This window comes from Musa acuminata, chromosome BXJ2-10, assembly GCF_036884655.1.
Source record: "Musa acuminata AAA Group cultivar baxijiao chromosome BXJ2-10, Cavendish_Baxijiao_AAA, whole genome shotgun sequence".
Lineage (NCBI taxonomy): Eukaryota > Viridiplantae > Streptophyta > Magnoliopsida > Zingiberales > Musaceae > Musa > Musa acuminata.
Window position 1 is genome coordinate 28,910,967 of NC_088347.1, and position 26,256 is coordinate 28,937,222.

General features: G+C 40.2%; 3 protein-coding genes and 1 non-coding gene across 5 annotated transcripts; 2 read left to right on the top strand and 2 right to left on the bottom strand.

Moving 5' to 3' along the window:
- The first annotated feature begins 123 nt into the window (after nt 1-123).
- On the top strand, nt 124-750 carry LOC135624155 (uncharacterized). Its single transcript, XM_065127558.1, has one exon. It carries the CDS (start codon nt 321-323, stop codon nt 531-533), a length of 213 nt encoding a protein of 70 aa, XP_064983630.1. The 5' UTR covers nt 124-320; the 3' UTR covers nt 534-750.
- Nucleotides 751-2,075: 1,325 nt separating this feature from the next.
- On the top strand, nt 2,076-4,023 carry LOC103968469 (arabinogalactan O-methyltransferase 2-like). The gene has a single exon (XM_009381701.3). It carries the CDS (start codon nt 2,269-2,271, stop codon nt 3,079-3,081), a length of 813 nt encoding a protein of 270 aa, XP_009379976.2. The 5' UTR covers nt 2,076-2,268; the 3' UTR covers nt 3,082-4,023.
- A 2,097-nt stretch (nt 4,024-6,120) lies between these two features.
- Nucleotides 6,121-6,194, bottom strand: TRNAT-AGU (transfer RNA threonine (anticodon AGU)). Its single transcript has one exon. It is a non-coding gene; the product is annotated as a tRNA-Thr (tRNA).
- A 352-nt stretch (nt 6,195-6,546) lies between these two features.
- On the bottom strand, nt 6,547-25,806 carry LOC135624967 (E3 ubiquitin-protein ligase UPL1-like). Of its 2 annotated transcripts, XM_065129131.1 has the most exons (17): nt 25,608-25,806; nt 25,362-25,489; nt 23,458-23,553; nt 23,169-23,372; nt 16,508-23,045; nt 15,148-16,229; nt 14,691-14,993; nt 14,408-14,615; nt 13,897-14,162; nt 13,522-13,817; nt 10,739-11,834; nt 10,502-10,648; nt 10,293-10,373; nt 9,395-9,620; nt 9,149-9,288; nt 7,966-8,072; nt 6,547-7,108 (listed from the first exon to the last, which is right to left on the bottom strand). In XM_065129131.1, the coding sequence occupies exons 2-17, from the start codon at nt 25,455-25,457 to the stop codon at nt 7,006-7,008; spliced, it is 10,989 nt and encodes a 3,662-aa protein (XP_064985203.1). In that variant the 5' UTR covers nt 25,458-25,489; nt 25,608-25,806; the 3' UTR covers nt 6,547-7,005. The 2 variants fall into 2 exon arrangements, with proteins under 2 accessions (XP_064985203.1, XP_064985202.1); XM_065129130.1 differs by having other exon boundaries at nt 16,508-23,372.
- Between the last annotated feature and the right edge of the window lie 450 nt (nt 25,807-26,256).

The following is a 26,256-nucleotide window of genomic DNA, read 5'->3' on the forward strand; positions in this document are numbered from 1 at the left end:
CTAAAACAATTTTAAGGTTAGGTATTATAAGTGTTAAATAATTCGAATTAAATCGTGACGAGTAGTATGAAAAATCATAAGTTGAGTCAAATATAAAAGAAAACGATAAAAAGGGCACATTTTTCCGAGTGCGCTACCGCAGCGTCATCGCGAGGGGAGAGAATACAAGGGGGGGGGAGAACCTCGATCTCGAGGATCGCGCACTCACCACGAGGCGAAGCACTGACACTGTCTCCCCCTCGCTGTCTCCTTGGCTGCCCCCTTTTCTCTCCTCACCTGTTCTGATCTCTCTCCGCCGACACGGTCGCTCGACAGAGAGGATGGCGGACTGGGGGCCGGTGGTGGTAGCGGTGGTGCTGTTCGTGCTGCTCTCGCCGGGGCTGCTGTTCCAGATCCCGGGGAAGGGCGGGAGGTTGGTGGAGTTCGGCAACTTCCAGACCAGCGGCGTCTCCATCCTCGTCCACGCCGTCATCTACTTCGCCCTCATCACCATCTTCCTCATCGCCGTCGGCGTACACGTCTACACCGGCTAAAGCCATCGTTTGGTACATTACGTACTGTCTCACGCTGTCATGCGCGTCCTACTATCCTTCGTCTTCCTCATGCCTCTTGAGTCAAATGATTTGTACTTGGACATCCCTGTGATGGTTCCTTCTTCATGCTTCCTCTCGGGATGGACCAAAACATAAACAATGAGCATTGTATCACAATATTTCTATCCATTAGGCAGCTGGTTGTTCTTCTTTTTAAGGTACATACCTTCTCTTGAATCATCCACTGTTGGTAGCTCAGGCTCATTTAGACCCAGAATCAAGAGATATATACACGCGCTCACACACGTAGAACAGCTGCTGGCAGACAATTGCAACAAGATACAAGGAGAAAAAAACAGAGGCGGCTGGAAGTGATGCCCTGCAAATTGCTCCTTGAATCCTTGCCTGGATATCATCTTCACCAAATCCCCTCTTCATTTCTGGATCTTAGCAGTATCCAAAGATGAATTTAGTCTCCACAGAGGGGCTTCTCAGACTGGCTGAGGAAGGAGATGCTGCTGCCTGCCTCGGGCGGGAGAACGTCGACAAGGGCATTGGAGTGGCGGTGGAGGGAGACGGAGGCCGAGGGTTTGAGGAGCTCGCGGTTGGTGGTGCTGAGGATCCGGACGTAGTAGTTGGAGCCGGTGGGGGAACCGACGGTGGCGTTGTTCTGGTATACCAACGACGAGGGGCACGGACTGGATCCGCTTCATCTCCTCCTGGGGCGCTTCAGATTCTTCTGCTCGTCCTTCACGTACTCATCCTGGATCTCGATGAACTCCAGCTGGCGCTGCAGGGACTTCAGGCGCCCGTAGAGGACGTCGTCGTCACCATGGAGAGGCGCGGAGGCGACGATGCTAGCCAGAGGAGCGGGCGGCGAGGGCTTCGCGTCCACAGCCACGGTGGTCATGGCGAAGCTTGGAGGAGACCCTCTTACGATAAAAGGGTTTCCGAGATGAGTCGGTTGGTCAAGTGGCGTCGGTTTGACTCGGTAGTCCGAGTTAGTGACTCAATAACTCGTGGGATCCACTTCCCTTCGCCAATCGGGTCCTTCTTGCTGCTCTATTAACCGAACCAAGTGCTAATTAGGCAATTCTGATTAAGTTTCTTGCGTCTGCGGATGTAGTCGAACCGGATTGTGGATCCGAATCCAGATCAGAATCCGATAAACTTGCAGATACTTTTGATGATGAGAACAATTACAGGCTAATTGGGCCAAGGTACCTTCTTAGCCCAGCCCATTTAGGGAGCTAATCTGTATGACATTGCACTCAAATCTACACTCGGTCCCACATTTATTAGCATCAAACTTGTGAATCAGAGCATTAATCAATCGAATTTATAAAGGATTAGAATTTAATTCATTTAACATGACATATTACACAAAATGTGCAAGCAATCATTCCCAAATAAATATTTACATGCATAAACAAGAATATATATATATATATATATATTGAAGAAATGACCAACTAGATGTGTCTTTCGAGTGTAACATAAAAGAAGGCATTGCAGATCACCAATGCAATTCAAGGAGTGAAAATGATCACCAACCGTTGATTATTGTGGGCTCTTCCGTTTGGTCAACTTTGGGGCAGCTTGGCAAGAGAGAACACCTTCAACAGAAGAAATCATCTCCACCAAAGAAGCAGAAGGGAAAAAGAAGAAGAAGAAGAATCACAGGAGACAGAAGGGCAGCATCTCTCGAAGAGATTGCAACAAAGATACAAAAGCCATGAATGAGGTGGTAAGGTGGACAAGGGAAAGGCACAAGATGATCCCAAAGAAGGCCATCATCGTCATCTTGGTAATCTTCTCAGCCTTGTCCTTCCTCAAGCTCTATACCTTAGCACCCACCATCTCAGAGTATGAGACTCCTTATGTATCCCACAAGATTAGCCACCATGACTCTCTTCCTACTGAGGACGCACTCGGCCCGAAGGAGTACCAGCTTCTCTCCAATCTTATCTCTAGGAGAGCCCCCTGCAACCTTCTCTTCTTTGGGCTCAAGCCGCAGTTTCTTGACCTAGCTGCACTGAACACTGAAGGCACTACCATATTTCTGGAGGATGATTCAGAGAAGCTCAAGACTCAGCTGCCCAAAGCGATCGGGATCTACCTGGTGAAGAACCATGAGAAAGCTGGCAAAGGATTTGAGCTGCTTGAACATGCCCGGAAGCACCCTTCTTGCAGGCTGCAGGTGGGTCTGATCACTGAATCTGGGTGCAAGCTAGCACTGAAGGGGCTTCCGGAGGCAGTATACGGGAGGAAATGGGATGTGATTGTAATCGATGGACCGAGCGGAGACCAACCTGAGGCGCCAGGAAGGATGGGGACGATCTACACAGCAGCCAGGCTTGCACGCATGGGTGCGAACGCCGATGTCTTTGTTCATGATACGGATCGCATGATCGAGAAGTGGTACTCATGGGAGTTCCTGTGTCATGAGAATTTGGTCTCTTCCAAGGGGAAATTGTGGCATTTTAGGGTTGCAGCTCACTCCGGTTCTGATAGGTTTTGTTCCCAATCTGCAGTTCAGATACTGTAGGTGAGCTTATCCAATTGATTTGAAGTCACAGTCTTCATCAAAAGATCTTGGCTGCTAAGGGATTTCCAGACTTTTTGCTAGGTATCAGCGTCCATCAAGTAGGTGTTGACTTTGATTCTGCTTGTGGATGGCTCTATAAGTGAAGTTGAATGAGATTTATCTCATGTCAACTAAATAGAACTAGCCAGAGTATAACAAACTTGACAAGTTGATATAGTTATTCTAGTTTGTGTAGTCTAGGTAGCTCAAGAACAAAGAGAGATTCTAGCAGCAATTCTAGATGATGAGAGCAAAGTTCTAATTGCAGACCATCAGTGTTTATGGTAGAACCTCTTTAGTGCAGGAACAAAAAGGACTCAAGAGTAACGAGACTAGGAGCCAGGTGATCTTTTTGTTCATCAATTGGTGTGTGTACACAATGAGCAGGTTGATAGATAACAGCCAAGATTGAAGAAACAAAGATGTTTGACGAATTTTCTGAACTAGCAGAGAGATTTATAAAAGTTGATAAGGTCTGACATGAACTCTGGGAATTTAAGGCCAAGCACAGAAGTTAAAGATGGGTTGACCCAGTGACAAGGCAGCGATAGACATGGTGCAGCTTGGGAATACTATTTATGTGAGGTGTGCCTTGAATTCAAACCTGCACCAGGCCTGCTGTCAATTTGGAAAGAAATCAAATTGGTTAGTTGTGCTTCCAATTTTGGCAGTTCGTCTTATCTTGGATTTTGCAGTCTGTTCCATTTCCTGCTTAGGGTTTCTTTGCAGCTGTTTTCATTTACTTCTGCTATTGTCAACTCATCTCTGTCTTTACTCCATATGTGGCTTAGGAGCCAAACCACATTAGTCTTTGTGTTATCAGATTTCTTGCACTTGTCTCTTTGTTCTTCTCTATTTAGTAACAATAAATTTGCGTGATATGGAAACATCCTTCTCATTTTATCCTATCATCTATAGAAAACTGTTGTTCAGTTTTCTAATCGAGAAGATTAATAGTTGTGACATTTCAAACTGAATAGAAGCCATTAGTTCAAGTGAACATTGGAAGAAGAATGAATTGAAAGAGCATCATTGTCATAAGCACATATCAAGCACTAAATGTGTTTTTCTTTTAAAAAGGAGGGACTTGCAACTTTCACTTTGCGCAAACTTACAGGATCGAATGATGATACCGCAACAAAAACATGGAGATGTCTCCCGTTACAAAGCTTACCTACTTATCAAGGCTGTAATACTTAGATAGAAATGATGAGCATCATAATTCTAGTGCAAAGTATGTGCACATTAAGAATAGATTAATGAGATCTGCTCATTGTTTTCTTAGTGACGACAACTAGATAATGTTAACTAATTGCAGTTTCTGTTCACTCTTTTTATGGTCCTGCAAACCATGTAGCTTCAATAGTCATTCTTTCTGTGAAGTAGCAAGTTGTATTAGTATCACATAATTGGTATATGAACTTGAAGTGTATAATTAAAAGTACAGGAAGGGTATATTCTTGTCACATAAATTCATACTCTTTATGTTTCAATCGATGCTTCTTGATTGTTATGGCAAAACAGTTTGAAGTCAGAACAGCATGGTCTAAAATGCTTCAGAAGATGCTAGAACTTGATCTTCTTATGGTTAGCTTCAATATCTTGATGATGTTTCTACTTTCTATTAACTAAATCCAGGTGCTACATCCATCATATACAGTTTGACTAAGATCAAGTAGATTTGATTTGTATATTGTTCAGCATGATACTCTAACTCTGGCACCTCAAAGCAGATCAGCATCCAAGGGTTTTTTAGTTCGGTATAAGTCAATGTTGGAAAACACAGGAGAGATGACTCGGTAAAACACACACTTCGATACCTCGATAAATCTAGTGCAGACAGTTCAGACAAGTTAACCAGCAGAAATAAGTTCTTCAGGTACCTCGGTTAGCTCAGGTCTTAACTTGCAGAGGGTTTTGTTAGTTTCTAGTTTCCCCAGAAGTTTTTCACATGTTCTACTTCAAACTAGCATTTGCCACTTGGTCTTTGCATCTGAAGGTGAATGGTGTATCTTCTAGTGATGATTGCTCTGGGCATATTCCTTGAACTTTCAAATTCCCAGCAATCATGCAGTTCATTGTCCAAATTTGTCTACAATGAATAGAGATGACCTAAACATAAAAAGATCAATCTGAGAAGAAGAAATAACAAAAGTAAGATTGCATGGATCTCTAAATTGGTTTATAAATCTCATGCCATTGTTACATAATTCTGCCTCTAGCCTTTCATTCATTCATTCACACACCATGTACCATCTCAAACTTGTTTTGTTGAGAACATCATCACAGCAGCATTGTTTTTGCAAATCACATTGGGTTACAGGATACTTGGACTCTCTTTTGGAAGAAATAAGCCTTCAAATCACATTTCAGATGGCATAGTTTAATGTCTGTTTTATTTAGGTTATTAGGTTAGTAACCCAAGTTTATGGAAGTAATTATTCTTCAGAATTATACAAGGACGTCTATTTTCTTATGAAGTAGGTTTTACCATAAGTGAATTCTTTAACAGAGATTTACAAGTAAAAGAATACCAATTATGGTAAAATCTGTTTAATGAGAAATTATGGTAAAATGTATTGCTATATGAGCGTTTTACCATCTAAGCTACATCTCCTATATTTTTACTTATTATATTTAATTAGCTATACCTTTTGCACATAACAAGCTATATATCTTATGAAGTAGGTTTTACCATAAGTGAATTCTTTAACAGAGATTTACAAGTAAAAGAATACCAATTATGGTAAAATCTGTTTAATGAGAAATTATGGTAAAATGTATTGCTATATGAGCGTTTTACCATCTAAGCTACATCTCCTACATTTTTACTTATTATATTTAATTAGCTATACCTTTTGCCATAACAAGCTATATGATGAGTGCTAGAAATTAGTAAGTGTTCAATTTTGAGTGCTAGAAATTTTATTTTAGAAGTCTTCAACGCTGCTAAAAGGTAAAAAAAATTACAAAGAACGAACTAATAAGCAAGCAAAATAATGCTTTCATTGAGATTTGAACTCAAGACCTCCCGCTTACTAAACGGGTGCTCTAACCAACTGAGCTATGAAAGCCAATTGGTCTTAATCTCTAACTCTCATAACTTGTTTCTGAAAAGCTATTGACGCTTTTCCCAGTGATCGAACACGCTCTCGTCCTTTTAATTTTATTATGTGATTTTCTTTGGTAGATGAGATATGATCCCAGAATGAACCGAACCGGTTGTAATTTTATCCCCCTACACGGACGAACCGAGGACAATGAAGTGGAATGCAATTGTATAGAATGGAGCCAAACCAGAGTGGCGGAGTCGAAACGCATGACCGTCGAGTAAAGCATGCCACGGATTGTTTCCACTAGCAGACCCATTCAATAGTGTCTACTTACAAACCCAGATAGTTACACAAACCACAAGAACCTTCCGGATGAGATTGTTATGTAAACCTTGTACTGATTGATAACTAGAGGTCACCATACATAATCTTTCCAAAAGTATTCCAAGAAAAAAAAAATAAAAAAACTATGTGCTACTTTCAGGTACAAAAGCTGTCGGAAACAATTGGGGAGAAAGAAAAAGAAAGTTGCCGTGCAGATTATCACACCGAACACCGAACACCGAACGGTACTCTGATCTCGAAGCATACCTCACCCCCAACCTGCAAACTAGAACTTGGCGATGGAGAATATATAGGGCCTTCACTCCTTTCAAATCATCATTATTCGATCAAGAAACAGCTTCACAGTTGAACTCTGAACCCTAGCATCTGTGGGAGGTGGAAAGCGTCCAAGAAACCACATTTCCAATCGTTAGGAAGGCCGAGTCGGATCCAGACATCATGTTCGATACAGTATCTGTACAAAAGGGATGCAAACGTTCCATCCGACTCAGCCAAAGCCAAACCCCTCATTGGCTTCATGGATAGCTAGAAGTAACCTCTCCTGCAGCTGTTCTTTGGAGGTGTACTCAGGCAGGTCTAATTGGTTAAAGCTGCAACAAGTACAATGTGATCCATGATCATGTTAACGCCGAGTGGACATGAGATCATAACACTAATGGTTCATATGGCAGAAGACCACAGTAATCGAAGAACTGACAGGAAAAACAAGCAACAGCTATAACAATGGATGTTGACATAACATAGAGCCCTCTAACATCTTACATTAAGAGCATTATATCTAGCAGCACCTTCTTTATGTATACACACTACGCTCTTAGAAGGCATAAAATGAAAGCCCATGCCAACAAGCTATTGGAACTGAGTGCCATGAAAAAATGACTGTTGGAGATTGAGCATTGCATCTATTGGGCATAATATCACAGGAGACAATTACTGCTACAGAACCAAAATGGAATTAACTCAAACAAACTTGAACGGGATCAATCAGATTAAACATGGTATTTCACATTAAAAAAAAGTCTAACCAGCAGGTGAAATAATATTCCGTCATTTTATAAATTTTAATCCCACCCTGGTTGAGTAACCCGATCCACCAATTAGGATCAAGCAGATTCCTATCTTAACCTGCCAACTTCTTACAAACTTGACCTAAATAGTGCATATGGGCAAGACAATTCTATATCTAAATTGGTTGACACCCATATCAACCTATTTATAAATTTGTTGATTATTCTTTGCTACCTGAAACACAAATAACTAACTTTTATCTTTTCAAATTGAGTAAAACACCAAGAGATGGTACGTGTTGGTTCCTTGGAAGATGTCATGCAATTGGTTTTTTCAAACAAATGAAAATACTTGAAGATTTAAAATTGCTGAAACTCTGGCTCTCTTTTGGTCCACTTATTTTCTGAAGTTCGTTAATATACAAGGAAAAAAGACTTACCAGGTATGAGCTGAAGGCAGGTGGTGGGGGCTCCCATATGCCTTGTGAATCTGAAACCTCTGTGAGCCTGAAATTCCTTGAAGAGCACTGAAACCTTCCAATGGGACCTGATAGAAAGGATAACAAGTTAAGAGCATCCAAATACATAAAGAATTTATTAGGTAGATATCTATGCATGTATAATAACTCATGCAAATATGAAGATGAAAAGCTTACTATGTAAAAAGCACTGACCAGTAAGATCATGTTAGTACCGACCAGCAAATCATAAATAAAATATATGGTGTTAAACAGACATGGTGCGCTCGGTGCACCTTGGTACTCCAAACCACAGAGAAATGTCAAAAACCAAAATAAGTGGAGCACATTGGTTAAAAAGAAATGCAGTGAGACAATGTTGCATCACTGACTTCAAGCTAGATTTACATTAAAAAAAATTAACATAAAAAAACAATCAGATTAGATGTACGGTGATGGCTCATAGAGGTTCATACTATGAATTTTACCATGAACTAGTAGCAACAAGAAGTCAAAATGTGACACCCCAGTTTAATTCCTCATCAAACGCAAGAGGAGATTTGTGAAAGTTTATGGGGTTAGATGGGCGTACTATTATTAATTTGGACATAAACTTTTTGAAGTATGTGATTCCAATCTATTAGATGGGTTTGTGAGAAACCATATCAAGGTTTTCCATGTAATTCAAATCTATCATATGGGACCGTGTGAAATTATATGAGCAACCCTATAACTTGGCATGATAAGAGGGCAAGTAGAATAAGGTTATTTGTAAATGGAGTTAGAGGCACATCATGACATGGAACCATAGTTGGACTATGCCTCACATGCACCATACTAAGATTTGTTTTTTATTTATGTTTGTAACATCAACTTTTATGCAGAGAAGATTGTGACAAACTTAACCCCACATCAGATGTGGAAGGGGATTTGAATGAGTCTACTACTATTAATTTAGGCTTGAGTATTTTGAACCATGTGGTTTAGGCTATCAAATTTAAAGCTGAGTCATGAAACCAAATGTCCCCTCTTTCGGCTGCTATCAACTGGAAACTTAAGCAAATTACCTAAACAGACTGCCCTATATATTTGTCAGCTTCTATTTATAAGCAGCTTGCTACTTCATGAAACATAAAAAATATGACGTTTAACCTCGGAGAAATACCTTGGAGGTGCCTGTCACAAATTGCAGGAATCGAGCTTTATCCTCCTTGCTGAAGCCCTGAATGACTTCCCAGAACCACTGAATTACAGGGGATGCATTACTGTAGCCAGAATATTCAGTATTTGCTCTTAAGTCATCCACTGCGAAAGAGTTGAACAAAGAATATAAGTAACAAGTAAAATAACATAAACCATGTCAATTGAATGAAATGCTAGAATCATGCAAACATATAAATTAACAACTTACAGTCTATATCTGGAAGTCCACTTATTAATAATTCCAGCTCTTTATCATTGAAAATAGATATCAACTCCCGAGGAATCAATTCATTAAAGCCTTCCATAAAAGCATTGATCTGAGGCCTAATTGCAGTTGTTAGCAAATGTTCGGCTACACGATCAACGTATTCATGTTTATTTTCTTCGGTGACCCTGATATTTCGCCCACCAGGAATCAACTCACAATCAGTTACCTACACAGCCAACATGTCAGAACAAATATAGTATCAAATGAGAAATAACAAAGCATAACTTATTTACGTTATTAGGACTTTACAACAACTTTAAATAAAAGAGTACAAGATAAATCATTAAAAATGATTTTTCATTATTAACCACACGGACATGACAGGATCACATGATTCAGCAGAACAGCCTTAGGGAACTGCAAAACACCTAGAGCTACTCCACGGAACAACATACATGTCCACATGAAAGCACACAGTAAACACAGCATATGCTGGAAGAAGAAATAACAAAAGAGGACTTGTGATCATGTTCTTTATGGCCACCTTGAGGTAGCTTTAGCAGCAAGCATGTGGATACAATTTATGGATCATCACATCAAAAAGAAGAAGAATATATACATAACCTAACAAGGGAAAATTAATATAGAAGATGTATGACCACCTTCCATTTGACAGCAATAAATCACAGATATCATCATTGAATTTCTACTATATGCAACACTAATTATGTGTTTTAAAGAAGTCCCCAAGAATAACCAACTGTTTTGTTCATTTTGTTTAACTCTAGCAAATATGTTCATCTTAGGACATATCTAAGTTATAACAGCTTCTAATGTCCATTCCTAAAAAAATTATAAACACGTAAAATTATTATCTGAATTAGAAACAGTCAACTACCTCTGCCCTTTCATACAGTATCAGCTTTTCCTCATCAGCATCCATGCTAAAAGTAAGGTCCAAAACATCACTTATATCATTCTGCAATAAGAAATTAATAGAATATCATAATTGGGTAATAAAATATTCATGAAACAACAAAAGTGAAGCAAGATTTGGAGGTAGCAAAAGAATCAAAAACTCCTGAGTGCATATCAAGTGAAGCATACCTCAAGCATCCACTTCAGGTTCTTAAAGTAATCAGGATCAACAGCCTCAATGTCATGATAAGTAACCTTCACACCAAGAATGTGTTTGTAGAATGAGCGGGTGAAATGGACATCCAGGAGCTGACCATCAAAGAGTGCTTTACCAACCTGGAAGGAAATAGGCAACATCTGTCTGTAAACCACAGAAAAAAAAAAAAGTTTTAAAAGTAAATGATATAAATGGAAGACACCACTCACCACTCGTCCAACAAACTTGAAGTATGAAAGATGTTCTGTCTGGTAAACTGAATTGGGATTTGGCTGGAATGTCGATTCATTGCCAACAGTTGTAAAAAGCAGAGCACCCTTATCAAAAATTACTCGTGAAAGCAACTGATACCATTCTCGAGTAAGCCCACCAGCATCAATACCTTCTTCACCTTGAAAATGAACAGTCAATTTTCCCTTCAGATCTTGTGGTGATCGCATTCGCAATTGATTATAGGAGTCCTCCAGTATGTAGGCTCTTCTCACTGAAATTCTAACTGGACTGTGATGATGGTCATGTTGATGCCTTATTTTTGACCGAAAATGAGCACGTTTATTGTCAAAATCAATGAAGCGTGGAACCTTGAGCATGAGAGAAAATGACTTCTCAAGCAAACCAGGATTCTGCCGAATGAATGAGTTTAACAATTTCCTATGTTTCTCTAAAAACCTAACAAAAACAACATGTTTTTCATCAGTGCTTGTACATGCCCCAGATGACTTCTGCCCACAAGCTGGTGTTGTTGCCTCTTCAATGTCACTTGTAGTAGCAAAATCCTGAACTACTTCACATTGCCCAGGACGTAATTTTTCACACGTCACAAAGAATGATTCAATGTATGGCAAGATGTTTTGGGCACCAGCTGGCAGTGGTGTACTTGTGGATGCCAAATTTCCTGAAATAGAAACCATATCTGATGGGGTTTCTGAAGAAATCTCTATTTTGCTTATGCAGTTGCTCAACTCTAACCACAAAGGTTCAAGTGCAGCATTTATGTCCCATACATGAGAAAGCGCATCAGTATGGCCTTTCTCAGGGAGCACATCAGGAGCCTTTTCATGCAATCCAGTGACAAGAGAACTCAAGGCCTGCAGAACTCTCAAGATTGCGGTTCCATTGGTAGAAGATGAACTGAGAAGAGCTTTTTCAGCATCCTCATATAAGTTCAGTTCATTCATTGCACAGACACTCAAACTTCGCGCAGCATTGACAAGCTCCGTAGTGAACAAACGACAATACGTAGGAGCACTGGCTACCATCATTTTTAATACTTCAGCCAAAAGAACATATGCATTATCTGACAATCTGCAGTGGAAAGAACTTCAAAAGTAAGAAAGAGCATGATAAAACAAGTTGAAGCCTTGGGTGGCAGAAGGATTTACATTGGCATAGCAAGTGTTCCATGATGTTAATTTAATATGTCATATATCAGAGAAGGACATGTGCAGCATTAAAGCATAGAGCATAAATAAGATTAAAACAATATCACTTAGGGCTTACTATGAGTGAAAAAGGGTGACAGCAACAACGGGAATTGCTATAGAGGCCAGATGGTCACAACAGCTTTATTTCAATGAGAAGACATCATGTATTTAAAGGCAGATCCACTCATTGTACCTCCCTCTATCCTACATTGGTGTTATCTGTGGGAGCCTCACACATTTGGCTCACCCATTTACACCTAAGTCCCAAAACAACTATACTAAGGTGGACTGATAAGAGATTTTAAACTGCAGCCAACAAAAAAAAATCCTACAGCATAGCTGAGTGAATTCTTTCACACAATAGCCAATATTAATGGGCAGTTAAAATTAAGTTGTGTTGGTTAAAATTTAATTAATAAAATATCAACCTGTTAAAATTGAGGACAAACATATTTCTCCAGATAGGCATTGTGAAAAAACAGAATAAATTAATACTGAAAAGCTGATGGCAAACCAGTGGGTAACTTTACAAGAAGGTACCTACCTTTTATTCCAAATAATATCATAACCTCACAAGAAATTAACAGAAAACTAAAACTTTAAAAGGAAATAATTAAAAACTAAAAAGTACTTGAAGACTGCAACATCATAAAACAAAGTAGCTTAGTAAGTCGGACCCACTGCTCCAATATGTTTTAGAATTCATGTAGTGCAGCCATTTATGTAATACATAAATAAAGATGACAAAAAGATAAGAAACAAGATTGAAAGAAATGTGCAGGTAGAAGATTGTTGCTATGGATGAGTAGATTAGAGAAAACATTAATCAGAGGGAAGAGATATATAACGCCACATGACTAAAGATTTATTGAAATTTCATCACATCTTTATAAACATCCAGAACAGGTTCTCAAAAAATGATCTTTTGCTCCCCTTGATCCACCTTGGAGACTAGAACTGAAGCATCTAGTGCGTACAAATTGGTGGCCCTTTTCTGTCTAGCAAGAACAAATATGTACAGTTAATCATCAGTCAACAGAGCACCAATTGGTAGTCATTTTCTATCATAGAATATTAACACACACACAACTTCATTGCTTATCACAGAACGAATCCAACCATGATTATCTCCAATGTGAGAATTTTTCCTAGGTAAAATAGACCCCAACCTAACCAATATATTTTCTACATAGAAAATTTTGAAGGTAATCCTCAACCCCCAACAAATATACAAGAACACACAAAAAGAAGACACATTACAGACTCGACTTGATCAAATGCTCTAAATCAGTTTGCATCAGCATACTACTACTAAATCTTACTGCCCTATTGCTAAGTTTATGATAGAGAAATAAAACAAGCACCAATAGTCCGATCACACACACGGAACTGTATAAATGGCCATGATTCCCTTTTTTGTTAAAAGAAATGACCTCTAAATTGAAGTCTGTCGCAATGACAAACAAGAAGGGTTCTTTTAGATTATGGCAACCACAGCAACTAGCCATTAGATGCATCACTTAAAGGTAACTAGAAAGAGAATATAGAGAAAGGCTTTGTTCACATACCCTTCACGTGCAAGCAATGAGCATAAAAGTTGCAGTTCTCCCTCTGGAATGCTCAATAGAATGTCACTTATACTGTTCACATTGTCTGCACGTGAAGTAGAAGCCCTTTCAGAGTCTTTGGCCTTTACAGATTTAACACCCTCTTCAGAGGCAGATTCAACAGCATCAGCAGTAACCTGTGCATCTTGCGTGGTGTTTTCAGAACCAGATTGTTGTTCAAGAGAAGCTCCAGGTTTGTTGGATAGGCCAGAGTCACTTTCACCATTTACAATAATAACTTCAACAAGGTTTAACAACTGAAATGGAAGGGAAATGCTATCAGTCATGAACTTCTAAAACAGCAACAAGATCACAGCACTTGTTCTTAAGTTGTACCTGTTCTAGATGAGCAACACTCCTCATGTACAATGGTTGACTCAGAAGACGTAGAAGCAACACAATGGCAAAAGCACCTCTTTCACCTTCAGGTTTATCTTCTTCCATGAGAACAGCTTTCCCACGTGCCTGAACAGATGTTTCCAAAAGGCATGCAGGTGTACATGGCAATTCAAGATGGAGTAACAGTTTAGACACCTTCGGATGGTTTCGCGCCAAGTAAGTCAGAGTTTCCAAAATACGACGAGACACTAGGGGGGGCACTCCTGCATATTATCAAAGATCTAGTGAACATGGAGCATGATAAATAATTAAAATAATATTCTGCTAACCAAAATGTGAGAGAGATCATCGACATATCTAATCAACCAGCTTTTAATAGCATGAATGCTAATTCATTATTCTAAACAAAGCAACCAATAAAGTAAGCTAGATGAGAAAAGATGAGACTAAAAAAATATGAACAAATTATTACAATCAATTAAATGTACTGCTGAAGCTAAAACTATACCGCCATTAAATTGAGGACGGGAGTACGCGACATGACTCTGGCACCCATACAATCGAAATGGTGATTCAGCAGAGTCAACTGAATTGTTAATGGATCCCCGTAGTTCAAGCATTAACATATCCATTAAAATTTTCACCAGTGAAGTTCTTGTTTCATAATGGGTGCATAGATTCAAGAGAAGCCTCTGTAGCTGACCCTTATACAATGGCTGCAAGTTGCATGTCAAACTGTCAATCATGTAAACTTTTCATACAACACAAAGTTGATAAAAGCAAGCAACTACCTGAACTATACGCAGCAGTCTGATCATTGCTTTTAGATCATCTATATCAACTAGAGGGATACCGTCTGTTTCAATCAGTTTGCCAACTGCAGTTCCCCGAGCAGCAGCCTCAACAGTTCTATCTAGTGTGGAACCAATAGTTTCACCATGCCTAGAAGACTCACCCCGACGATTTCTAGAACTCATGCCAAAAAGTGTGCCACTGTGGTGACGATGAGCAAACCTTTCACGCAACAGGTTTGCTTCAGCAACAAGTGCAGGAGTCAATGTAGCCAAGAGTGTATCTGGTGATGTTAAAAGCACCTGGAACGATCAAACATTTAGACATCATGAACAAAAAAAAGGTCATCTTCAAGAACATGAACAGAAATGTCACAAATTATGAAACTAATGGCTATAACATTGTAGTGGAAACTTATAGCTAGAACTTCTAATAACAGTGCTGCTTTAAGCTTACCTCTTCCCGAATTTCTGAAGGAAGTGTAGCAATTATTGAAACAGCATCCATCTCAACTGGTTGACCTTCCAATTGTTGTGCTTGCTGTCGCCTTTGAGCACGTTGTTGTGCTAGGACCTCTTCCCGTATATCAGGTGGAAGTGCAGCAAGAAATTCAGGATCTATATCTCCATCAGCTTGAGGTTGCTCGCTCGAAGTCTGTGCCACCTGATTTTGCCGTGATGAAAGGACTTCAGCTCGTAATTCCTCAGGAAGAGCCTCCAAAAATGTAGGGTCGATTGTGTCTGTCTCAACGTTTCCATTGGGTTGTGGCTCCTCATGTGGAGCACTCCGATCAGTTTCTTGGTCCTGATGTTGTGGGACCTCACTAACGCTTTCCAGTGATGTATCACGACCACTTACTGGCACGGGATTTCCAGAAGACCTTCTCAGCCGAACAGGCGGCTGCAAATCACCCAAAGGAAGCCTATCCACAGGACCTGGCCTGTCTCCATCATCGTGTCCATCAACACTCCCTATTTCCACTTCCAAACTGCGAAGACTTTCCCCTAAAGTTGCCCCACTGCCACTGCTTGCTTGGCTCACTGCTTCAACATCCCGTACAATTACATCACCTCGTTCATACTGCATCTCTGTCACTTGCTCACCTGTAGCAGATACACCTGCATCTTGAATTATATCACCATTTGTGGATCCAACACTGGCATTTCCAGAACCACCTATCACTCGTGAAGGAAGAGTAATATTCTCATTATTGTCAGAAGCTCTTGTTTCCGCTTCTTCTCTAACTTCCACTTCTGACATCTGTAACTGGCTGGTTTCATGGGTTTCCTGTGGACTGTTAGTGGGTATATTTTGGTCAGAAATTTGGACAGTAGGCTGCCTTAATTGGGAAACAAGTAGTTCTTCAATGCCTTGTGGCACTGCAGGAGCACTAGATGTACCACGTTGATGATTATCATCTAGCCACATATTAAAACGATGCCCATGCCGCCCATTTCTCAATGTCCGGAAGATAGCATCCATTCTATAAGAAGCACTCTCGTGATTCCTATCTGAGTAAGCTATATCCACTGCATTCTCTGAAAAAGCAAATTCTGAAACTGTCAGCATGTAATGCCTTGAGAAATTCCTATAAATACAATTTTGACAAATTAATTATTTGTATTATTGTTTACTCATGTAAGAAACTACGGTTGGATGAGAAAAACCATGTAGAGATGAAACAGTTAGATGTAACAGCAAAGGAAATCGATAGTTGGATATTTCACCTGATTGTCTTTAAATGAAAAAATCACATGGAAATTAACAGTTAAACATCAAATCAACGATAATGCAACATAGGAAATGGATACTTCACCTGATTGTCTTTGGTGAACAAGCTGTCTAAAGGAAGAAGGTTCCTCCAACAATGGATGATCAAAATGAAGAGCACCATGATCACCGGTTCTTCCAATAAGATTGTAAATGGATGTTGTCCGTCCTTGACGTCTAGAGCCAAATATGTCAAGAGGCATCACGGAAAAATTGTCACCACCAAGGACTTCAATGTGGTCAAAAACATTTATTCCACTGAATCCCTCCTCCAACCTGAGTATCACACCATCGTCGTCGTCGTCGTCATCATCCTCTTCTTCCAAGACATCTTCATCAAACTCTTCATCATCAATTTCATGGTCATCATGATCTGTGTCAGGATGAGACATTTGATGAACTTCATCTTCTTCCAAATCATTATTTTCTTCATCATCCTCATCGTCTTCATCAACCTCTCCTTCATCCCCTGACATATCTTCATCGTCATCTTCATCACCCATATCATCTTCCGCATTCTGTGGTATTTCAAATCTGATTTCCACAGTTGAAACACCATTCTCCAGGCCAGTACCATCCTCAGAAGCTTCATGCATGAAATCATCTTCAGCTTCACGAGCAAAATTTCCATCCAATTCCCGGTCATGTTCCATATCATCTACAACAGAATGATAATTGCCTGAAGTTTGGATACCATTAACAGCTTCCCGCTGGTCAGCCACCACTTCGGCATGGTCAGGTTGTGATGCCATTTCTAGGGCCTGAAACCTTTCGCCATGATAATCAGAAGAACCGACTTGATGCTCATTAGAAGCAAGCTTCAGAGAGTTGTCCCCCTTTGCAGAGTTAATGTAAGCAGAATGCACATGTTCTTTGGTCACCAACTCCAACACCTTGATAATCCCTGGGATAAGCTTTGGTGAATCAGCATGGTCCAAGTCCAGAATTTGAAGAGTCCGACTTAGAGAGCGAACAAGCCCAACATCAATAAAAGTAACTGAAGCTTCTGCTGAAATATATGAACCAGTTGGTGAACGAGCAGCAAGGATATCATTAAGTAGATCAACAAAGGCATGCATATGGGAATCAGCTGCTCTACAATTATTAGATGAGTCAACAAGGTCATTAAACACACGACTAATTTCAGAAAAAATCCTTCTGCGTCCTTCTGTTGAACGAACAGATGATGCCACCAAAAACTGGTTTGCTCTGGTAGCTAACTTATGCCTCCAATCTCCATCAGTTTTCTTATCCTTTTTGTGGATTCCTGGATATGGGAGAAAATTGTGAAGAATGTGATGAAAAATTCCCCCACTGCTATTGCCAGATAAACCTTTTGAAGTTGCACGCGAACTACTGAGTTCAGCATCTTTTCTAAGCAATACATGAATTGATGAAGCATACGTCAGAAGTATCTCTGTCAATAACTTGATAATAAAAGCAGTTTTTGCTAGAGAGGCTAAAGCCTCCTGGGTAGTAATTTTGCCATCTTCAGATGAAACAGCAATAACTTTTTCTTTTCCTTTAGCTGAAGTGGAATCAATATCCATGTCTGATAACGAGGGAGTACCAGGAACTGTATCAGTATGGCAATTAACTTCTGAAGGAGGGACAAATTTCACAATTAAATCCAAAAGATATTCAATTACACTTGTAAAGCTCTGAGGAGATTTTCGATGAGCTTTGGTGTTCTTTACACTCAAGTCTGGTAGTTTACTATGTCCACTTCCTGCGGCCACTGAGACCACTTCCGTTCCAGTAGTCTTTCCATCGCTTGCTGCTACTTTGTCTTTCTCGGCTGTTTTTTCCTTGTCTTTTGCCTTGGACCTTTCCTTCTCACGATCTTTCAACAGCACAATATTAGGTCTGTCACCTACCATCTCAATCTGGCATACAGCTTGTGCAGCTTTCAGAAACACCACAGGGTCCCTGGAAATAACAATAGCCAAGTTTTGAACAAAGGTCCGTGGTGAAACTCTGGCATTTGAATGTCTATTTGTGGCCGCAATGAGGCTATGACGTATCTCCAATTCCATGGCTTGCTGAAGAGTATGCGGGTCTTCCAAAATGTGACGGATGATGGCAGCTGCTACGTTATTGAATCCAGGGAATAAGCTGCTGGAAGGCAAACTAAGCAATGCATGCAAACCTCCAGAATCGAGAAAACTAACAGCAATTGTATGAACTTTAGTTAATGTAGAACATAGCTGCAGCACCACATGCATTGTCTCAGAAGGTAATTGATTCTGTATACATCTGCAGCATATTTCCAAAAGCCTCCTCTGGTCCTGAATATCCAAATTCCCAGTAGTTGATCCCAAAGAAGACTGTAAATCCTTCTTTCTATTCTCATCAATCACAACTGAATTCTGGGAATTATGTTTATCCTTTTTCAGTTGTTCCAAATTAATTACTCCTGGAGTCATCTTAGGGTCCACCTGAAGCATCTGATCAACAGAAAGCAAACATGCAGTCACCCACTTTGGAACTTGAGATTTCTCCCCATCAGAAGAGCCCAGATTCCATCCAGAAAGCAGGTCTAAAGCAATCTTTACCAGGCCAGCCTGAAAGGCAATTTCCCGTGCCATAAAATCCTCATGGAGAACTAAAGCAAGCACATGAAATAATGCAGATAGCATACTTTCACTTAACGGAGCTGATGGCACACAACAATGCTTGACATGATCAATGATATAAGAGAGGACCTTCAGTCGGTGTTCACCATCATTTTGAGAACAAATCATAACAAGAAGGTCCCTAATCGGAAATGCTAAAGGTTCATTCACCTGAAGGAGTCTGATACATGCCGATAAAATTTCATCAACAGGAGGTAATTGAACAGCTTCCTCTTCTTGGTCAAAAATACCAGCATTTAAAATTTCATCTTCCTTCAAGGATGTGTCTGAGTTCCCTAGGGACATAGCAACAGCTCGAGCAAGTTCATCATCTTCTTGTGGTTCTTCTGGATGAGAAAATAGCCAATCAGTTGCAATCTCAACACTATTCGTGCCAACCTGTCTCAGTGCTTCTTCTGCCCTAGCACGAGAAAAACCCATCTCTACAATCAATGAAATAGCTGATTCATCAGGCGGGGGACCAGGTAAGTGAGCTCCAGCATTGCCACTGACATTTCGAACTTCAACCCCAATGTAGACGTGCTTCATAATAGAGATCATTGACGTAATAAACTCCGAATTGCATTCAGCAAAGTGAGGATGCGTCCAAATAGGAAGTACAGCTTTTAACACCTTAGATTGAAGCACCTTCACAAATGTCTCTGCATCTTGAGGAAATGAAATGCTTCCATTTGCAATAGGTTGCTCAAGCAACTGCTTTGTTGAGGAAGACAAGATGGAAGATGATGTGGCTAAGTGATCCAATAGTGTCCCATAGCTTGCTAAAGGACCAGATATCCATGAATTATCTGATTCTTCTTTTTCTTCTTTCTGGCATTTATCGTCCATATCCATTGGGGAAGCTGGCATCCTGTTGATCGTGAAGAGCAACTGGCTTGTAGCTTCAAAAGTGGTTAAAACAGCCTGAATGACCCCATGTCCAAAAAAGCACTTTACCATGATGGGGTTCGATATTTCTGGCCTGTCGAATAGAATTCCACTAACAAAATCAATAACTTTGCCAAGGTATCGACATTTTGTGGAAACAGAAACCTCACTCTCCATAGCAGCACTCACACGCCCCGCAAAATTCAAGTGTCCCAACACAATGGAAGCAACTGTGCCGACAACAGACACAATTGAAGGGGAAACATTTACAGGATTGTTCTCACGACGCAAAGTGAGCAACATCGCTTTACCCAGCTCCATAAAGAGATGGTTAATATGATAACAAAGCGACCTCATCGTCTCATGGCATAAAGAATAATAAGATCTCTGCTTGTCCTCTTCTGTTTTGCTTGCAGAACTTGTGTCTAAAGAATTAGAAGGCTGAGATCGGGTAGTAGGAGCAACTCTCAAAGTTGAATAGCCATCTATACCATGTCTATGTGAACCAGTAGCAGCACGGCCGAGGTCACGATATATACTAACGAGGTCAGAAAATTGGGACTCTATACTCCACCCAGACACTCTCCGTCTCAGCAATGGATCAAGATACTGCCTAAAAGAACCAATCCGTTGCTCTTCTGAATCGACCATACCAGGATCTACATTTATGTCACTTGAAGAAGAATCATAATCTCTTTCAACTTTTGAATCTTCAAGAAGGGCAATCTGCCACAGCACCTCACGATGAACTCGTCCAATATCTTCTAGGACATCCTTGCTAGAGTCTCCAAATTCAGTGAGTAATGCACTCATCCAACGATTATCTTTGGAAGCAGCAAGGAAAAGGAGAAACTCAACAACAAAAAGAGAAGAGAAAATTCCATTGTCTTGCACAGACTTGGTATCCTGCAAAAGCGAGCCAGAAACTGAACTAAATTCATTCAGGGCTTTCATCAAGTGCCCCCTAAGAGAGGAAGAAAATGCATGTGCAAGGGGTGCAGAATGATGCTGTGTAAAGCCCTTGAAGACCACAGTACTATGCAGAGCAATTGGCATCCCATCAGATGACTGTGTGATACTAGGTCGTTGAAGAAGTCTCAACAAAGTCTCTATGCCCCCCTTCTCTACAAACATTCTACAAGTTTCAGAATTTTCCATTGTTCGATGAACTAATACCATCACATGAAAAATGCTTAATTGCTCAAACTGCTCATCGCTGATGCTATCTGCAGCCAAATCCATAGCACTTACCAAATCATGCCCCTCATTTGCCTTTTCTTCAAGATCAGTTTCCATGGCAGTGTTCTCATTCATATCATCTGCAGTTTCCTTGCACTTCTCCTCTCCCATGGAAGCAAGCTTGTTAACAATTTCAATTATTATCTCAACACCAACACCTCTTAACGAAGATACATGCCGAAGAAGCTCCTCAACAGCATTTGCTAAAAGAACAACACCCTCATTCATTGCTACCAAATATTTCCTTGTTGTGAAGGCCTCCACCAGAAATCGCAGTACAGCAGTTTCTTTAACCGCCTCCAATCCTTTAGCGTTAAGGCAGATGGCACCAAGACCATTAGGAACACATATAAGTGCTTTTGAGGAAGGGATAATCCCAGAATTAACTGATGATAAAAATGATTCTGGGACACCCAATTCATTCAGAACAGGAAAGCATGTGGGGTCCTTGTGAATGATTTCACTCATAACAGATACTGCTGAAAAATATATGTCCCCTCCAAACCAGTTCACATTGTTAAATATTAAAGATAAAGAAGAAAGCAAGGAATTATGGTGGGAATTATGGGCCCTTGTAGCATTTGCTGGGGAATATGTAGCAGAACCCAATGTCTTAAGCAAAAACTTGATGAGGCGTTTCTGCAAGTACATATGATCTGCATCAGATTTTCCTAGATCGGTGCAAATCACTGTGTTACTGCTGCCTTCTCCTGAGCCAATAATTCTATGAACTTCAATCTGTAGCCTCTGAGCCAAAAGTTCAATCCCACCTAAATCTTTAAATAGTGATACAGCTTGGCTACTATACTCCATCAGCTTTTGCAAGGTTTTAACCGCAGAGGAGACGAGATGAATATGTGCTGGATCAGAGTCCTGCAGAAGGGGTAGAAGAGGATGAACCATTCCTGACCCCCTTATAGCACTACCAGAACTTGAAGATGATAGAACATGAAGTAAGAAAAACTGCAGAAGAGCATCAACAAATACTGGAGTAGATGGATCACTGGGGTTGCTAAGTGACACAATAGCTTTCTGTAGCACATTTAGCAACATCATCCGATTTCCACCAGCAGATATAATACTTGAACCACTCAATATTCTAGCCCGTTCATGAGATGATGCATATGCTGCTAACTGTGCTCCTAATGCAAGCATAGCAAGTGCTCTTATGGTTCCAGGAACACAGTCTTCAGAACGAACAAGTCTGATCAGCTCATTTGTATATTCAGGCTCATTTGCAAAGAAAGACACAAGTTCATCATGAGCATCATTTGATTGTACCAGAACAACAAATGCAAGAATGCTGATCCTGCTATATAGTCTACAAATTCTCGGCGAGCGGAAAGCATGTGCAAACCTAATTCTTGTAAGCAATGAGAATCTGTGCTCTGGAGGTACATTAAACTGGTCGACACACTGCTTCAGAATGCCCAGATCATCCTCCTTTCTTAGATGCAGATCTGGAATTTTTATGACATGTATATTGGATGGCTTAGTTCCCTCAGTACCTATGGAAGAACCCATATTGTATTCAAAATGAAGAGTTGAACCCAGACGATGCTGGGTGCCATCACAATTATCTCCAAGATCTGAAGGGAACAAGCACAGTCCTTCATGTTGGTTCCTCTCGTTTGCCACTACGCATGAGTGTAAACCCAAGCCTTCTTCTTTGCTTCCCCATCCCTGTGCTAGAGACAGGAGATAGCTATTCGTAGAGCCACAGCCAATCAATTTCCCACCCAAATGCATCTTGGATGGATTTATTCTCACCAAAGCTGAAAGAGTTTCCAAGGTAGCTATAAGAATATCTGGATCTGTGGATGCAAGTAGAAGCTTGAAATGCTGATTGAAGAACATGATTAAAAAAAAGTTAGAAAGCCTGAATGCCAAATAAAATAATCTACAATTTTGCTGAAATTGTGCAATATTATGGACATAATTCTGAACTTGAATCTTGAGTTTCACCTCTAGACCTCCAAACGAACTCTTGTTGTGGCAATTTTCCAAAATAACTTGCATGACTCTCAATATCTGCATAATGGAATGTTTGGGAAATGGATCTTCCTCAACGATATTGTCAGATAAAAGGAGGTCTTTCCTACAAGAAAGATACGTCTTAAAGTATGTATCAAAATGCATAAAAAGCGGCCTCCAATGATGAAAATTTCCCTGAAATGAAACAAAAAACTAATATCAAAATTCAAAACAAGCAAAGCATTTGAGAAACTCTTCTGGTTATTAAACTCAACTGCACCTTATTGTACTCCCAACGGAAGCCTGAAAGAGGTATAGCTATATCGTGTAATGGGCTCTTGATCACCCTATCGATGAAAGCTTTAACCTTTGGAGGCTGCAAATACAAATAGTAACATATTTAAGACAAATGATAATATTAAAATAGGTCTATAGGCACATATTGAAAGCTCTTAATCATGCGGTTAAAAGTTGATCTATCAAAAGAAAGCACAACTCGCAAGAATGTGTAATTGAATGGCATCAGAAACACAATACAATTGTATGTCCATATGACACCAACCGATAAAAAGAATGAGAAAGTATCAGTTTCCACAGGAAAGTCCAAATTTTGCCATCAAGATCACAACCAGCATTCTACTTTAGAAGATAAACAAACACCGAGCCAGTATATTGGTATTATGGTATACCTGTGCATCGCTCGTACTATAGTATATTGGTTTTATACAAGGTTTGCAAAACCACCTGCTATGGTTCAGTCGGGAGGGTATTCACCAGTCCAACGACCAACTGGCACCCAGACCAGGGCAAATCAGACCATATTCTTGGTACTGCACATTTTTATTTTAAGACTTTTTTTGTGAAACTCAATACATACATACATCAGTATACCGGTCCAAACCCTAATCAGCACACTACCAATACATATTGCGGGAAGCAAACAATCTAACTGACCCAGATACTTCAGAACAACTAAAGATGTTGTTACTAAGTATATTATCCATTAAATATAAGTCCAAACACTGATCATTATATTAAAGAAAGAACTCCGCACCATAAAAGTCTAAAAATCTAAAATAGCCTCTCCATGGTCTCAGTAGATCACCTGTTCATTAGGAACTCACATACCAAGATCTTATATTTCTGCATATCCAACATAAATGAACAATCTATGAGTATGAAATATCCAATGAATTGCAAATCTACTATGAAATTCATATAACAGGAAGCTTCTAACAGACAGCAGCACATTCTTTGATTCAGGTTTAAGAATTGATCATTTCCGATTGATAGAATCTATTTCTAAATAGAAAAAATGCTTTGATCTAAGCGATGCAAACCATACATAAGTTTCTTTACTCTGATCAAAGTAAAAAATTCAATCACCATAGCTCTTCCCTACAGTTTATTTATTGTTTTAAAATTCCATAATAGTCTAGCTTCTTTCACAAGAAAAACAGATGGAACTAATTCTCCATAAATGATAAAATGAAATCTCCTATATTTTTCTTATGCACCCCCAAGTAGGCTAGGCAAGAAAAGCATGGAAATACCCATGAAGAGCAATTGCTAAAGCGCCAAAGGGGTTACAAACCACTAGCAATTCTCATTTGTCTTCTATTTTTTACCTTACCATCTTATTAACCACTCCAAAGAGCAATATCGCAACTCAAATAATTTCTTCTTCTTTCTGTTAGCCGTCATGCCAAGTCAGGCATAGATAACAGATCATCTATTTTATCTGTGATGCATGAGTAAGTAGTATATCCAACACACGTCCAACAACAAAGTGAAAGAAAATCAAAAAAGGCTCAGATTAGAGATAGAAAGAAGGAGCAATGGAGTTATATCACCATTGAAGCACCAAAAGCAGTACCAAGATTTGTTACGTCACAGTCGCGCAATATTTTTTTCCCCCTCGTAACAAAACCGACTAGAGCAAATAATTCAGAACAGCATAACATGCCCAAATGACTCCCAGCATAACTTTCATCACAGTCAGCTAACATAATACCTAAGATACGAGTCCATCACGTGACCCATCGAATCAACTACAAGCACCGATCACACTCCACGACCAACGATTAAGAACCAACCGAAAAGAAAACCCCCATCTGATCATGTCAAGTAAATTGGAACGCCAAGAACGGAATAGAAAAGGGGTTTAATCTAGAAACAACTCACCGGTTCGGACTCCAATTTAAGGACCGGCGAGACGGACCTCCCGCCGGACAGGATCTGCTGCAGCCGCAAGGGCAGATTTGACCGGTTCCCCGCCATCTCGATTCCAGCCTCTCCCCTATCTCAAGAACCTGCAACCCCCAACAAACACCCAAAGATCAACCAAAAAGCCCAGAACAAACGGCGATACAGATCAGAGCCCCAATAATCTAAATTAAAAGAGGAAAAGGATCGAAAAATGATACGGGCCTACGATTAGGGCGATGCGGAAAAAAGGGCGAAGAAAAGAGGGTTTTGGAGAAAGAGCTGATGAGGCGATGATGCATACACATCGAACGAAAGACATAAAAAGAGAGAGCGAAAGAGAGGACACAACGGAGGAGAGAGAGAGAGAGTAGCTACGAAGGAAAGGAAAGGAAAAGGGCCGCCACCGTTAAAAACCAAATGGGGGATGGGGGGTTGAAGCGAGACATATATACAGATATATTCGCGAGCGAGGTCGGCGTAACGGAGAAATGACGAGCGGGGGAGCGGATCCCCATAGAGGCCACTCTCACGTGATATCCACGTGTCTAACGATATATATATATATATATATATATAGAGAGAGAGAGAGAGAGAGAAGACACCAGAACGGAGACGGGATGAGGAGGATCGATAGAACTTCCTCAGGGAACACTCACGTGAAATCCACGTGCCGTAGATATATCCATGTATGTAAAAGAAAGAGAGGCGTGTGGGTACATCTCACGTGTTACCTACGTGTTAGGAGTAGATATACGTACATGGGAAGAAGGAATGAATGACTTACGGATCTGAGCGGTCCGATTAAAGAAACCAACAAACTCATCTTTGGTTGGTTCAAATTCACTATTTGGATAGTATTTGATTCGTAATA

Coding starts and splice junctions, on each gene's coding strand:
- LOC135624155 (XM_065127558.1), top strand. CDS start 321: ATGGCGGACTGGGGGCCGGTGGTGGTAGCGGTGGTGCTGTTCGTGCTG.
- LOC103968469 (XM_009381701.3), top strand. CDS start 2,269: ATGAATGAGGTGGTAAGGTGGACAAGGGAAAGGCACAAGATGATCCCA.
- LOC135624967 (XM_065129130.1), bottom strand. CDS start 25,457: ATGGCGGGGAACCGGTCAAATCTGCCCTTGCGGCTGCAGCAGATCCTG. Junction 23,554..25,361: donor TTAAATTGGAGTCCGAACCG/GTGAGTTGTTTC, acceptor TTGTATTTGCAG/CCTCCAAAGGTTAAAGCTTT. Junction 14,163..14,407: donor CCGTCCTCAATTTAATGGCG/GTATAGTTTTAG, acceptor GATAATATGCAG/GAGTGCCCCCCCTAGTGTCT.